General features: G+C 40.0%; 3 protein-coding genes across 8 annotated transcripts in view; 1 reads left to right on the top strand and 2 right to left on the bottom strand.

Moving 5' to 3' along the window:
- Positions 1–1434: 1434 nt before the first annotated feature.
- Positions 1435–3988, bottom strand: dusp2 (dual specificity phosphatase 2). Its single transcript, XM_088420412.1, has 4 exons — positions 3296–3988; positions 2598–2713; positions 2257–2476; positions 1435–2133 (listed from the first exon to the last, which is right to left on the bottom strand). The coding sequence occupies exons 1-4, from the start codon at positions 3687–3689 to the stop codon at positions 1916–1918; spliced, it is 948 nt and encodes a 315-aa protein (XP_088276538.1). The 5' UTR covers positions 3690–3988; the 3' UTR covers positions 1435–1915.
- Positions 3989–5335: 1347 nt separating this feature from the next.
- Positions 5336–13337, bottom strand: part of izumo1 (izumo sperm-egg fusion 1) — an 18072-nt gene continuing 10070 nt past the window's right edge. The window contains exons 2-10 of one of the 5 annotated variants that reach the window (XM_088426230.1): positions 8993–9202; positions 8774–8848; positions 8262–8345; positions 8161–8211; positions 7988–8077; positions 7760–7881; positions 6713–6848; positions 6469–6628; positions 5336–6281 (exon numbers count right to left, since the gene is read on the bottom strand). In XM_088426230.1, the coding sequence (XP_088282356.1) occupies positions 6170–6281; positions 6469–6628; positions 6713–6848; positions 7760–7881; positions 7988–8077; positions 8161–8211; positions 8262–8345; positions 8774–8848; positions 8993–9202 (1040 nt within the window). In that variant the 3' untranslated portion in view covers positions 5336–6169. The remainder of the gene's footprint in view (positions 6282–6468; positions 6629–6712; positions 6849–7759; positions 7882–7987; positions 8078–8160; positions 8212–8261; positions 8346–8773; positions 8849–8992; positions 9203–13337) is intronic. The other 4 variants (XM_088426239.1, XM_088426248.1, XM_088426256.1 and 1 more) reach the window with 4 other exon arrangements.
- LOC148429613 (alpha-galactosidase MYORG-like) overlaps positions 10329–13337 on the top strand; it is a 12996-nt gene continuing 9987 nt past the window's right edge. For both annotated transcript variants that reach the window (XM_088426219.1, XM_088426210.1), the window contains exons 1-2: positions 10329–10403; positions 11935–12378. In XM_088426219.1, coding sequence (XP_088282345.1) covers positions 12101–12378 — 278 coding nt within the window. In that variant the 5' untranslated portion in view covers positions 10329–10403; positions 11935–12100. The remainder of the gene's footprint in view (positions 10404–11934; positions 12379–13337) is intronic.

The raw sequence follows: 13337 nt of genomic DNA, 5'->3' as shown, positions 1-13337 counted from the left end.
CAAAAATCATTGGCACTCGATGTGCCGCGTGCAGTAGATTTCCCTGTGAAACTACTCCAAGTGGCATTGCAGAGATGGGGCGTTTATTTGGACAAAGTGACACCCAATCGTGGAGGAGAGATGTACAGTGGCGTACCTTTGAGGACGTGTGTGCGTGTGAATCCCAGAGTGGTTTAATTTACGAACACTTAGTAAAAATTACTACAGTAGTCTCACGTTTGTGTTGCGCGTAGTTACACGGATGGTTATTTCCATCTTTGCCATACTGCGTGAACGAACAGCGCAGTTTGTACAATTATACCCATTGTTATTAACGTCAATGGCCTGGCTGACCTATAAGAAATTCAATGCACCTTCAAATGAAAAGAGAGGTAAGCCTGACCCCATCTGTACAAATAAAGGGCAATGTGGAATTGCTCAAAAGTCATGAATGTGCAGATATAGGCAATATGGATGCCATTACTTTGCATGCATTAACATGTCATTTTCCAGTTTTAAATTTCTAATAGTGTCTCAGAAACAGTGTGATGCTGACATCTACTGGATGACAAAAGGATTTTAAAACTACAGTCGCTAGAGATCGCTGTTTTGCTTTAATCCAACATTCTGACATCAGTTTTCATTGTCCGTAAATGTACAGTGGTATGCTGTACACTGCATTTCACACTTAATAGAGCTGAAGAGACTCACAATTGGATAGCATGTGCAACTTATTTTAGGGGAAAGTCAACTCCCTCCAAAATTCTTGCAATATTGTTCTACATGGCCCCACAAGTCCAAAAACTGTATTCTGTATATTTTTTTTGTGGAATATGAAATAAGCAGTAAATACACTTAAAAAAAATCCATATCAATGGTGAAGTCGTTTTCAGTTGAAAGCAAGTGGAAAAAGCAATCAATCAATCAACCAATCAATCAATCAATTAATCAATCAATCAATCAATCAATATTTCAATGGTTTTACTGCTCTTATTTACAGTATATCTTTTATCTAAGGTTTAAAAAACGTAACCAACCTACTCTTGTAACAAATGAGTAGAAAGATAGCTGTTTTCAAATGTTCGCAGTTAAATTCAAAATGTGGATGAATATTATTCAGATAAAGTAGAAATACCTGAAAGCGTTTCTTAAGTTCAGTATGAAGATATTTTATATTTCACCACTGTCCATGATATGTTGATTTTTACAGCTACTAGCACACTCGTAATGCTGTGTATCTTTTATACATACTTGTACAAAATGAGTAAGGCACAAAAAGTCAAAGTCAGTTCTACTACTGCCAATATGTCATGAATGCTGTCAGCTCCATCATCATCTGCATTCCCAGTTGTTATATATAATGAATATGTATCAAACAAAACAAAACAACACAGACAAAAACCTACTGTTCTCCCACACCGTTTATTTGCCCCCCAAAAACAAAACAAAACAAAACAAAACAATCAGCAGCCTTTTTACTGAATGTATAAAGTGCATTTACTGAACAGGCATGCTAACAAAATGTCCTAAAAATATCATATACAATAGTAAAAAATGAAAATGATTATGTACATGATTCTTCACTAAGTGTCTCATAAGATTATTCAGTGATGCCAGCACCACTGAATTTTACATGCTACAATGCTAAAGTACAAAAATATAGAACCTGAAAAACACATATAACGTGAATCACAAAAGTTCCAGGACTGGTATCAAAGGATATATTTGCAGAGTTTGCTTTATTCAGTGTGTGTGAACAATATGAAGCTGCTCCATTATGCCCTGGGCATCCTATAGTTCCTAGCCTTGCATTGGTATGCTGGAGCAGGCTGCTTGCTACCTCCACCCAGCTTCAATTTGAATTCTATTTTTTGTAACGCTGGTCCTGGAACCTTTCTGATACGCATTTGATACCTGATACATGACTCGTATCTCGTCAGCCCCGACACAGCACTTCCGTCTCAAACTGCAGGAGTTGTCCCATGAAAGCTAAGTTGGGGGAGATGACCTGACGCCGCTGCTTGATGAAGTCGAAGGCCTCGTTCAGACAAACCCGCCTGGTGTGCATGAGGTAAGCCAGGCAGATGGTGGCTGAGCGAGAGATCCCCGCCTGGCAGTGCACCAGCACTCGGCCCCCGCTCTGCTTCACACCATCTATGAGTGAGAACACCAAAGAATCTTTTGTTTTTTTTTTCTATTGAAATTCTGTAGTAAATACAAATATTCATGGGTATTTTTTGAATCCCCAAACAAGAACTGCCCCATTCCCCTGCTAACCAATAAAGGCGATAGCTGTAGAGAAGCAGGCTCGGATGTCCGCAACCAGGTTGTCTTCCACAGTGAGGCGCAAATACTGAAACTCCCCCTCAAAGAAATTGGGGCATGAAGAAGACACGTTGAGTATGGCTGTGATGCCCGCAGAGGCGAGGGTCGCCCGGCAGGATGAGTGGACGGCGCTGCCCAAAAACAGGAAGGGCAACAGCTCCACGGGGCCGTCCTGCGATGGAAAAAAGCACTGTCAATACATAATGCTCAAAACTTCAGTGGATGTTAGTTTTATGTTAGTATATTATTTTATATTATTATTTTATATTATCATATTATTATTTTATGCTAACCTGATCATATGTGGTTGTCCTTTGGCGTAAGATTCCTGGGAGTTCTGGTTCTATTACAGTGAGCGTTTTTCTGTAGCAGAGCTCTGGGTAGGCCTCTGAAAATCCTTTAAATCCACCTGAAAAAGAGGTCACAGTTTCAAGTCAAAAGTTTGGACAGGTGAAGAAATTCAAGCTATTAATTCTTGACAATTCACCACTGAAAGTTATTTAATAAATAAACCAACATCCAAAGCATTAAGTAGATTGAGAAAGTACTAAAATGTGTAAAGTCATCATCTTGACTAAGGGGCCTAATTTGAAGAATTTAAGCTCTAAAACATGAAGAAAAATAAACTTTTCAACATGAGTGTATTTGAATTTGTTTTAGAGTTTGTGTACATGGTAAGTACATATAACAAAATCATTATTTACAGTTCCCCTCAATATTCAACCGTAGTGTTAATATTCAAACTGAATATTAAAGTGCAATATAAAACATCCTCCTTATTTTGGTGAACACTACACTTCGATCATTTTAATAATGGTGGTATTTATCCAATTAGGTATTTTTAGACAGTAGTTGCGATTCATAACTTTTCTTCATTGTGAAAATGCAATGTTGGATTTTTTTGAGTGTGTCAATCATTTCTTTATATTTGAAAATTCTTACGCAAACTCCAGTCTGTGTAGTGAGTCTTTGCAAATCATGTTCTTGTTACCTTGTAATATACAAATACGCGAGCGGACTTCGTCTCGCAGGGCCGCGAGCAGCATGTAGGCCAGGCTGTCTGTCTGCAGTTGGTCCACGGAGCGATGACCCTCTTCCACCACCAGCACCACCACCACCACCGGCGGTTCGCTCAAATCCCCGCACCGGAGGCGCCCTAGCAGCGCCTTGTCCGCAATCAGACAGTCCAGGGCTACCTCGGCGCCCTTAGATCTACGGCGCAACATGGAGTTCCAGTTGACGTTTTCGGATTCGTTGATATGCGCCAGAGAAAAGTCCAGGAAGGGTCTGCAGTCCAGGACCACGCAATCGGCGGAGGTGCGCTCCCTCAGGAGGTGAACCAATTCGTGGCAGTTTATTTCTAAAGGCTCGTCGAAAGTCGTCATGACCGGAAAAACGAAGTGAAGTCAAATAGAATTTTGAATTTGTCAAGTCGCGTGTCAGTTCCCTCACTTTCCAGTGAGTAACTTCAAACAAGATCTACTTGATAACAAAATGAGAGCCCCGCCTTGTTTTCCATTTGAGCGGCGGAACTTCCATATATGGGCTTACCTGTCACTCCTATTATGGACAAAGTCGTCACATTTGGTTTTAGACCAAGCCCCTTCTGGGGTATTTCTTTATGCACTGTAGTTTGATGTCGATGACGTTTCGCCGTGGGTTAAAAGTCAATCCAACAACATGTGCCAACAGAAACCGACAACAAAGGCGTGCAAAACGTACCGATTATTGAAGTCACAGTTAAAACAACAAATGACCATAACAATTATTTACACGGTCCAATTCATTCGAGGCTCTTGTATGTCTTTAATGTTATCAGGTTTATTTTTTAATTTGATCATGTGAAAGTATGCTTTATTTTTGGCTACACAGCAAAAAAAAAAAAAAAAAAAAAAAAAAAGATTATTGTGTAGGCCGCATTACATGAAAAATATATACAATGTATATGAAACCCAGAAATTAATAAAGAAAACAATGGATGAGGAAAATAAAGAAATGTTTGTCCTAGAAATAAAGGCAAAGGACTCTATCCGTATTAGAAATGAATAAAGACAAAGGCCATTTATCCTTCTCCGTCCGTGTCTTCCTTTTAAAACCTTTTAAGTGAAGTGTTATTCATGTAACAATTTTATGTTGTCATTCTGAAGGTTGAAAAGGTAATTGGTGTAAAAATTGGGAGAGTCACAATTAATAGTATCTCATGTTCTATTATGAAACCGTTACTGCCTGTAACACAAAACTAGTTTGGTCATGTCTGTGTCTCATCCTTTCCCTCAAAGGCCATACAAGCGACTCCCACAGCCTTCTTCATGTTCCCACTTCCTTCCTTCCTCCTCCTCATTTTTCCTCACGGCTGGCAGCCCAGCTGCTTCTCAGCAGAGGTCTTCTCTCCTACTTTCTTATCATGTGCTTCTCAGCTGCTGAGAGTGCAACATTGGGCCACGCAAATACTGTCCATTACGGCTGTCAGCTGAGCTGAGTATGCATTTGCTCTAACCTCAGCATGAACACTCACGAATACACGCACACACACACATACACACCAGTCTGAATCCAGCCACAACAGGAAATGAAATGGCACACCTTCTCTACATCCTGCCACCACCATCTCATCACAACTCCCTCTCCTGTATAGACTTATCATTACCCACTGTTCTTCCAATTACACTGTTAATGGATTACTGAGCTCAAGTGATTTAGCTTCAACAGACCCTGAGCAAGTGAGCAATCATTACATTATAATAGATGTTAGCAATTACCTAGGCAGTTACTCACTTTTTCATTTCTGTTTGGCTCAAATGTTTCAAAGTTTTGTCTTTTGTGCTCAGGAACACAAAATAAGAAATTGCCCTAAAAAATTCACATAATTTCAAATTCAATGATTCCAAATTCTGACCATTACAATACCCACAAAAATCTATTTATTCTCAATGACACATTCAACAAAACAGATTCATGTCACTCATTCAATTCACCCTTTTAGGTGATTATCGACATACCAACATTTCCAAGCCTCACAAAAAATTCCACACCATTCTTAATTATTTATTTGGAAAAAAAAAAACATCAATTCCATTCACTATTTTCCACATCATTCTAGATCTTTCAAGGTGATACTTTCCAAACATTTCAATGTTCAAAATCCTTCCATGTTTTTACATTTTTGTCATTCAGCTTTTCACTTTTCGCATGGAATTTCTCCAGAAATTGCAAATGTTTGGTGTTAAGATGTTTTTTCCTTGACTTCCTAGTTTAGTATCCAAAAGATGTGATTTTCTTTTGTGTATTGCATCAGTAAAAAATATGTGCACACATTGACAGGGGATTATCCATGATTATTTGCGTGACTGGGGTTAATCTTAGAAAAACACTGCAATCCCCGATGCTGACCTCATCTGATTACTACCATGAAGGCACCATGTGGCCTTGCCACCCACGCACCTTTGATTCATTTTCTGAAAAGCTGAGTTGTGTCTTTGGGATTTCATATGCACGTGGGCACCAACGTGTATGTGGTTGCAGTCACAGTGAATCACACATTTTCAGTTGTTGATGGACAACTCACATACGCTGGAGGCTATGCTCTTGACATAATTTGGATGTTTATATGGGAATAGGTACTCAACCAATGAGCACAGCAAATGAGTTGGACTTCTGGGATGGGATAGGTGTTGACCCAGCACTCAACACCAGTGAATGGTGATTGAGTGCTAGAGAATTAATGTGTTGGAGAATTTTCGTGTAAAAGATGAAGAATTGAAGTTGATCCAACCCTCCCTCCCCCCAAAAAAGAACATTTTTAAGTTGTTGGGTGAGACCAAAGTAGAATACAGAGAATAAGCAATGACTGGATGACCTGAAAACATCAACGCATCATCAATGCACGCCATCTGGCCCACAATGAAGTGAATGTGCCGTTTTCTTCCTCCACTCTCTTCTGCAATGCCAATATTTTTCTCTGCTGATTCAGCATCTTTCTGTTAGGGAGGTGGCATAAAATCAAACACTCACAATTAAACATCATCTTATGAACATTATAAAAGCTGCACATGACTGTCACGGTTTATATGAAGAGCGCATCCAGTACCCTGCCACAACAGAAGGCTACCAGAAAGTCTGAACCATACCAGATTGTTCCCGCCTGTCATCTTTCCTGCCACTTACCCAATTACAGCAATGAAGATGAGGCAACCTGCCAGACTTAGAGCGGCCACTACACCCATGAACGGAACCAGTGCATCCTTGGTGCTTTGAAAAACTGTTTTAGGAAATGATGAAGCCAGCCTATAGTCAGGTTTGTACTTTTGGGTTGGGGCTGGAGTGACTGTCAACAATGAGTAAATGCAATGAGCATTTTAGTATCCATATTAAAAAAGGAGCTTTGCAGAAGTGTGACATTGCACTTTACCAGAAAGGCGCCATGCAACTTGGTAGAACATGGTCCCATCTTGGCCAATCAATGAGCACTTGTATATCCCCTCTTTGTTCAAGTGGATCTGATTTAACGCCAGGTTTGAGTGCTCCATCAACACCAAATCTGTGAACTGGACACAAAAATAAGTGACAGTGTAAGGCAGTGAAGCCAAGGCTTAGTTCAGCTCAGTAATGGCCTAGGTCTGAAAATCACTGCGCATCACTGAAAGAACATATTACTGTAAAGAAAAAAAGAAAGGCTTGACTCCCCCTTTAAGAAAAGTTTTAGAATGATGACAGTTTGATTTAATAATCCATCCATCCAAACATTATCTTAACCGGTTATCCTCACAAGGGTCAAGGGTGTGCTGGAGCCGATCCCAGCCATATTCCAGGAGTAGGCACCCTGGGGAGGTACACCGCTGGTTGCCAGATACTCGCAGAGCACACAGAGATGAGTACCCAATCACACTCACAAACATACCTATCTGTTTCAAAATCCACAAAACAAACAAAAAGCAGGGGGGAAACAGACAAAGGCATTGACCAAGACTCGAATCTATGCATAACTCCTTGACAATGAGGCCGATGTGCTAACCGCTAGTCCCACATCCTGCCTTCTCTAATTTCTTCTGGCCTTTTTTTATTTTTATTTTTGTTTTTAAATTCATATTGGGGCATTACAAATTCCAGTGTAGGGTCCATTTCATGAACCTTTGGCTTTTGCTCTCCCACGAAAACAAAATGTTTAAATGCATATAATTTTAAATCCTGCACATTAAGCTGTTCGCATTTATGAAATGAGAAGTCGATAAAATACAAACAATAAAATCAAGTTGCCCAAGATGAGTTAATCCACATATTGAGTTGTTCGATATTTGTGTCATTGATTTTCCCGCTTAAAGAAAGGGTAATCATTTTTATTCCATAACATACATATTTTGAGAGAGTTATACAGGAAAATGACAATGACTGCGTAGGACGTCCCATAATTGTGTGATTGAAAACAAGGGCTTGAATATCAAAGGAAGTTAAGGAAGACCTGACTGTATTTGTCCTTAGCCCAAGTGTAGTGGTACTCTCGGTTTCCAGAGAGAAGAGAATGCCACTGTTGGAAACAGTCCAGGTTTACCACTGCTCCCTCTTGAGCCTCCACTTGGCGTTCTGCAAAATGGGTGAGGGTGGGGGACAAAGGATGCTATTGGGCTACTGTTTTCATTCACATGGACGGGCAATGTAAATTATTTACTCACTCATACATCGTACATACCACCACAGTCCACTATGCCGGATGGGGATGGACAGATGTAGATCTTGTATTTGCATGTCACGCAATCCATCACTCGTCTTTGTAAGAGCCCTGAGTGTCAGGCAGTACGCACATCACATCATGTGCATGCCTTCAAACATGAAGTTTTGCCTTTGCAAAAAGCTCAAACTCACCACACTTGTTGGGACATATCTCTGAAAAAAGACAAAACAGAAAGCAAGCATCTGATTCACAGCCAAGAATGAGCAAGTGTACTCATAGTGATGCTATTTACCATCCAAACTAAACTTTTTCAAGTGTTTCACCAAAATCTTCATCCCTATGTTCAAGATATGGATGAAATCTTTTTGACCGGGGCCTAGAGAAAAAGGTATCAAATTCTGCTCAATATGCTAAATACAATGTCCAACCATGAAGTGCAACATCTACAAATGCAATCCAGGATGCTGGCTGACCTCTTCATTCTGAACAAGTTTCCTCATAGGAAATAATGGAATTTTTAATAATAAACCTTATTGTCATTTAATTTCCCCTCCAAATCTTTTCACCACCCACTCCCATTAAAAAAAGAATAAGAAAAAAATCATAGTTAATAGATGTGCATAGCACTCCTTGGCAGTTTCTCTCTTGATGTCCTTTTACCTCAGATGTGCTCCAAGTGATAACTGTTCAGTCAAAAGCCCATTGATTGCATGTGCATGTCACTGATACACATCAAATTTTGCCCACCCTCTCATCCAGAAAAAAAAATATCCTAACACAATTAGAGCTTGGGAGAACTCTCACCACTGGTGCCCCTTTTCAAGAAGGTCTGAAATTCACTCTGATACTCGGTTTTGACTCTGTACAGGGTGGTCGGATCTAAACAGTGAGACACAGGCCATTAATCTCCTTGAAATAAAGTAGTTTGTATAGTGTCATAGAACTTTAATCAAATATTCAACAGGAAACCTTTGAAAACAAATGACTATAAATTGCGCTGTTGCAAATGTTGGCAGTTCTTACCTATGACACCCTTCAGTTTTTTAGCTTGATCCATATATTTGGCATAAGTATTCTGAATTATAGATTTACGGTCCAGTTGCATTTGCACACTTGGGGCGGACAGGGAAAAGTCTTCATGCATGGTCACAATCAGGTGGTCACATTGCAGACAGGCCTCACTCGCAGTGCAGATTAGCATCAGTACCACCGTCCAAAACTTCAGCATCCCTCCTATTAGTATGGACAAGCATATTTTGTGCCTGTCAGCATAATCCAAATTTTTGTGTATGTGTGTCACATATCTGATTGACCACAGTATAGCAAATGCGGAAAAACACCATGGCTTCCCTGTCATGGTCCAACACAATAACCCTTTGAAAGATCTAGCTGTAGTGGCGATATTCTCTAAACTGGCCTGTTTCCGACCATGAATGTTTTCATCAAGGCCAAATTGTAGCCCAATTCCAATCTTGGATGTTTGGTATGAGTTTCCCCAGAAAACTTGAGCACCTCAATTCACACCTGTGGTTATCTGACACAATAGTGCTGTTTACTAAGAGCACATTTTTACCATAACAGTAAGCAGTTAGCCAGGTCGCTGTGTCTACACCCTGATGGTACATCTTGGATACCACACTTTACTGCACGGATGTATTGTTATTTAATTTTCCAGACGAGGAGCTAAAGCTACACACGAACCCAACTTTCAACCGCTGGTCGAGTGGAGCACTGGAGCCTTGCTAAATGGTAAGATAGCTTGTGGAAAGCGCCCCTCATGGCTGCACGGAATGCCCCATTCCAAACAAGTATCTAGAATTTTTGTGGGTCAAATATGTGGGTGTGTAGGCGAAAGCTGTTGAAGTAATATCCATTTTTCACAGGACAAGTATAAAGCTTGTTATAGTGCAGGCAACGGCTTGCCACATGAACTTGCGAGTTGCCTGCCCCCTCTGTTGACATGGCTTGAATAAACAATGTTAGATTCTGACTCTCGAAGCACAATGCCTATGTATTGATGATTTTTTTTCGTGCTGCGACTTTGTTTGCATAGTTTAAGTACTATTAGAGACTAACAATTCTAGAAGTATGGTTCTATTTAAACATTGCAGCGCCAAAGTAGCAAACGTTCTTCAACATTAATTTTACAGTATGCCTGTATACAGTATGTAACCGTTTTCAGGTTACAACCCTTTGAAATAGTGATGTCAACGTTTAAAAACATCTGGTGCCTAAGAGGTTAGTATTATCGGTCCTTCTTTCTAGACTTGAAAACTACAATACCCTGAATCCTCTAGCGTTTGATTGACGTGCGTTTGGGCGAATCAGTATCGCAGTGTGGCTGTTGGGTGGGCACACAGAGCGGCAGTGCTGCACCTGCGCAACTCTTCGCGGGTGTGTGTCTATGCTTCAAGTAAAGCGACGTTATGGACAAGTAAGCATTGTTTTTCTCTTTAGAACCTCATTTTAAGAAACGGTATGAGTTACATATTCGTGGATGGCACAGTCAACTTGGACTGCTATCCAACTGGTGAGAAAGCAAATTTGTAACACAGCTGGGTCGTCGTCCTCTTGCGAACTTAACAATTTACATCTGGGCCTATTAAAAATATCGGAAAAAAACGGTTAATACTGGTTTACCATTTGTTCACGAAACCGCTTGGTTTCCTCTTGAAATGTCAGAAGCGATAGGCATTCACGATATTAATTCATTCGTCCAATATTATGTTCACATTGTTCTCCGCGTTCTCTTCCTCTTTTTCGAATGCCGGTGCTCTGGCACTCGGGTTTACAACCAAATTCCGCTTCAAGGTCGTCTGACGTACACCGAATTCGTAGTTTTCCGTAGTTTATTTTACGCTTAGCATTTTTCTTTTGCAAAGCACCTCCACCTGGAAAGAGAAAACATTTCCGCCTCCCATTCGCCACGGTGACGATAAACAAGAACGTTTTCTGTAAACTCGTATACGTATACCCAACATTTTATTTTTTTCCAAACACTGACAAAAAAACCCTATGTCAATCAAATTTGAACCGATGTTACTTTTAACAGCGTTTATACTGGGAGCATGTTAGTCTGAAACAGAAAAAAAAATCTTCAAGGGACAGTATGTTAGCTTTAGACCGATTTTCATTAAAAAGGAATAAATTACATGAATGTAAATTTCAAAAACTTGATGTTGAATGTGTTCTTATTAACCCACAGTATGTTTTAAATACAATCATGGGTCTAGTTATCATTAAATTCTATTAAACGTGGTTTGGCACTTCTCTGGAGGCGGCCATGTTTGCTATAGCTAAGGACAGTGGTAAATGCATCACCTCCTGTTGGCCGTAATTAAAATCAGTCTAAATCTTACACACAATCACTTTAAAGTGCATCAATGTCCCTGAAAAATGTCAAATTTTATTTAGACTTGAAACGTTTTTGAACAAATTAACTGTATGATTCACATTTGAAAAATACAAATTATCTGGACCATTGATACAGGAGCACCATTGTCTTAAAACTTTTTAACCTGGAGAAAAAGATTAAAACTTTTTTTTTTCTAAATTACTTGAATCATTAATGTGATTGAGATTAAAAAAAACTTTGAAAGTAAATCAAAAAGTTTATAACTTTCATTGGCTGACAATGAGAGCGCCACTGCATCACCTGGTGTCATGTATGTGCAACTACACTTCACACTGCGCAAGCTTTGCACCCCCCAGGATACCTTCACCTACAGCAATTTAGCCTTTATTTTTTTTTTTTAAATTAAAAAACAAACAAACCACAAAGCACTGAGGGTGGAAAAGATGAAGCGCGAAACAGCGACGCAGCACTTTACCTTAAAAAAAAAATCCTCAGTCGCATAATTTTTTGCAGTTTGCCAAATTTGTTTGTGTTTTTTTGTAATTTATTGATTTATTTTTATTACTTTGTTTTGACTGTGACTGAACTGATGTGTGTACCTGCTTTCCAGGTGTGAATCCAAAATGATGATATTACCAAGAAGAGGAAGCTAGACCATTCATTCATCATTCTTCCTCTAATTCCAAGACTCCTCCCGAGAGGCAGCGCTATTATGAGCATCAGCATCATTATTTGCTGTTCTTTTTAGCGCTTCACTTTTATTTATAAAGTTCAGTATGTACCAGATTGTCCCAGTGGCCCCCGGGGAGCAGCCCATGTCTGAAGGAACTGGGGGCTCCCCACTAAAAAAGCGAGGAACTCAAGAAGCCCGGCCCCTTGTCATTGCAAGCATTGTGGGCTGTGTCTTGGTTCTGGGTGCTGTGGTGGCCTGGTGCTACTACTCGGCATCTCTGCGCAAAGCCCAGCTCCTAAAGACAGAGCTGTTGGACCTTAACAAGGATGGTTTTGTCATACGGAACCAGGCGGGCGCCATTATATTTACAATGACTTTCAGGTGGGTTTGTCTTTCAATTTATCGATGTAGATTCTGTGTTCCAGATCAGCCCCCCAATGTTAAAAACAATCTATTAGAGACATTTTTCCTGTGGAATAAGAATCTATGATGGGGTACGTCAGGACAGTCTTTTGAGGACTATAGCTGGTATGAAATGCTATGTCTTTGTCAAACAGAAAATACGTAGAAGACACAGTTAGAGGTCATGACATGCCTTTTTAAGGGGATAAAAAAGATTACAGTACATATGCAATACATGACATTGAGGCCCCCAGCTCCCACACACACACGCACGCACACAGCAAAGTCATTGACTGAACCGCGGTCCTCTGTGTGCATCTAAAATAGGTCAATCGATAACGGAAACTCGACTTTTCAAATGATTATAGCCCCTTAGGAGGACACAGCTACTGTAGTCATGGCCTCAAGTCGAAGTCTCAAAGTAAAGTCAAAAATTGAGAACAATGTGTTCTATGTGCCTCCACTAAACAAAACAGGGAATTCTGATAATTGTATCAATTTCAGGAGGGGCGGTCATCTCAGCGAGCGTGATTGGTCGTTCCCTGAGACCAAAGGGAACTGTGATGTCAAAACCAAATGGCAAAAGGGCAGCTGCCTGAGATGGATAACTAAATAGATTTCGCTGCTTAATTAACATTTAACCAATGCAGTATTGATCAGAATACTATGTTACCTGGTGTCACGTAGAACATGTTATGTAAATTCCTTATCTATTCCAGTGTATAACTGCTGCTGTGTTAATCTCCTTAATACAACACAGGCATTGAAGCAGCATTCCCGAGTTTCCTAATACAGTACACGTTTGCTGGGTGCACCTAGATCTCATTTACCCTAACTGTTGTTCCTCTGGACAATTCGCGATGTAGGAAACACAGAAAGAACCTTCAAGTTCTATACACAAAGAAGATTCAAAGCTGTTTATTGCTTAAAAATATTCT

The sequence above is a fragment of the Hippichthys cyanospilos genome, chromosome 1 (assembly GCF_059441005.1).
Source record: "Hippichthys cyanospilos isolate Australia breed blue-spotted pipefish chromosome 1, RoL_Hcya_1.0, whole genome shotgun sequence".
Lineage (NCBI taxonomy): Eukaryota > Metazoa > Chordata > Actinopteri > Syngnathiformes > Syngnathidae > Hippichthys > Hippichthys cyanospilos.
The sequence above is the reverse complement of the archived record's forward strand: the minus strand, read 5'-3'. Positions and strand labels throughout refer to the sequence as shown.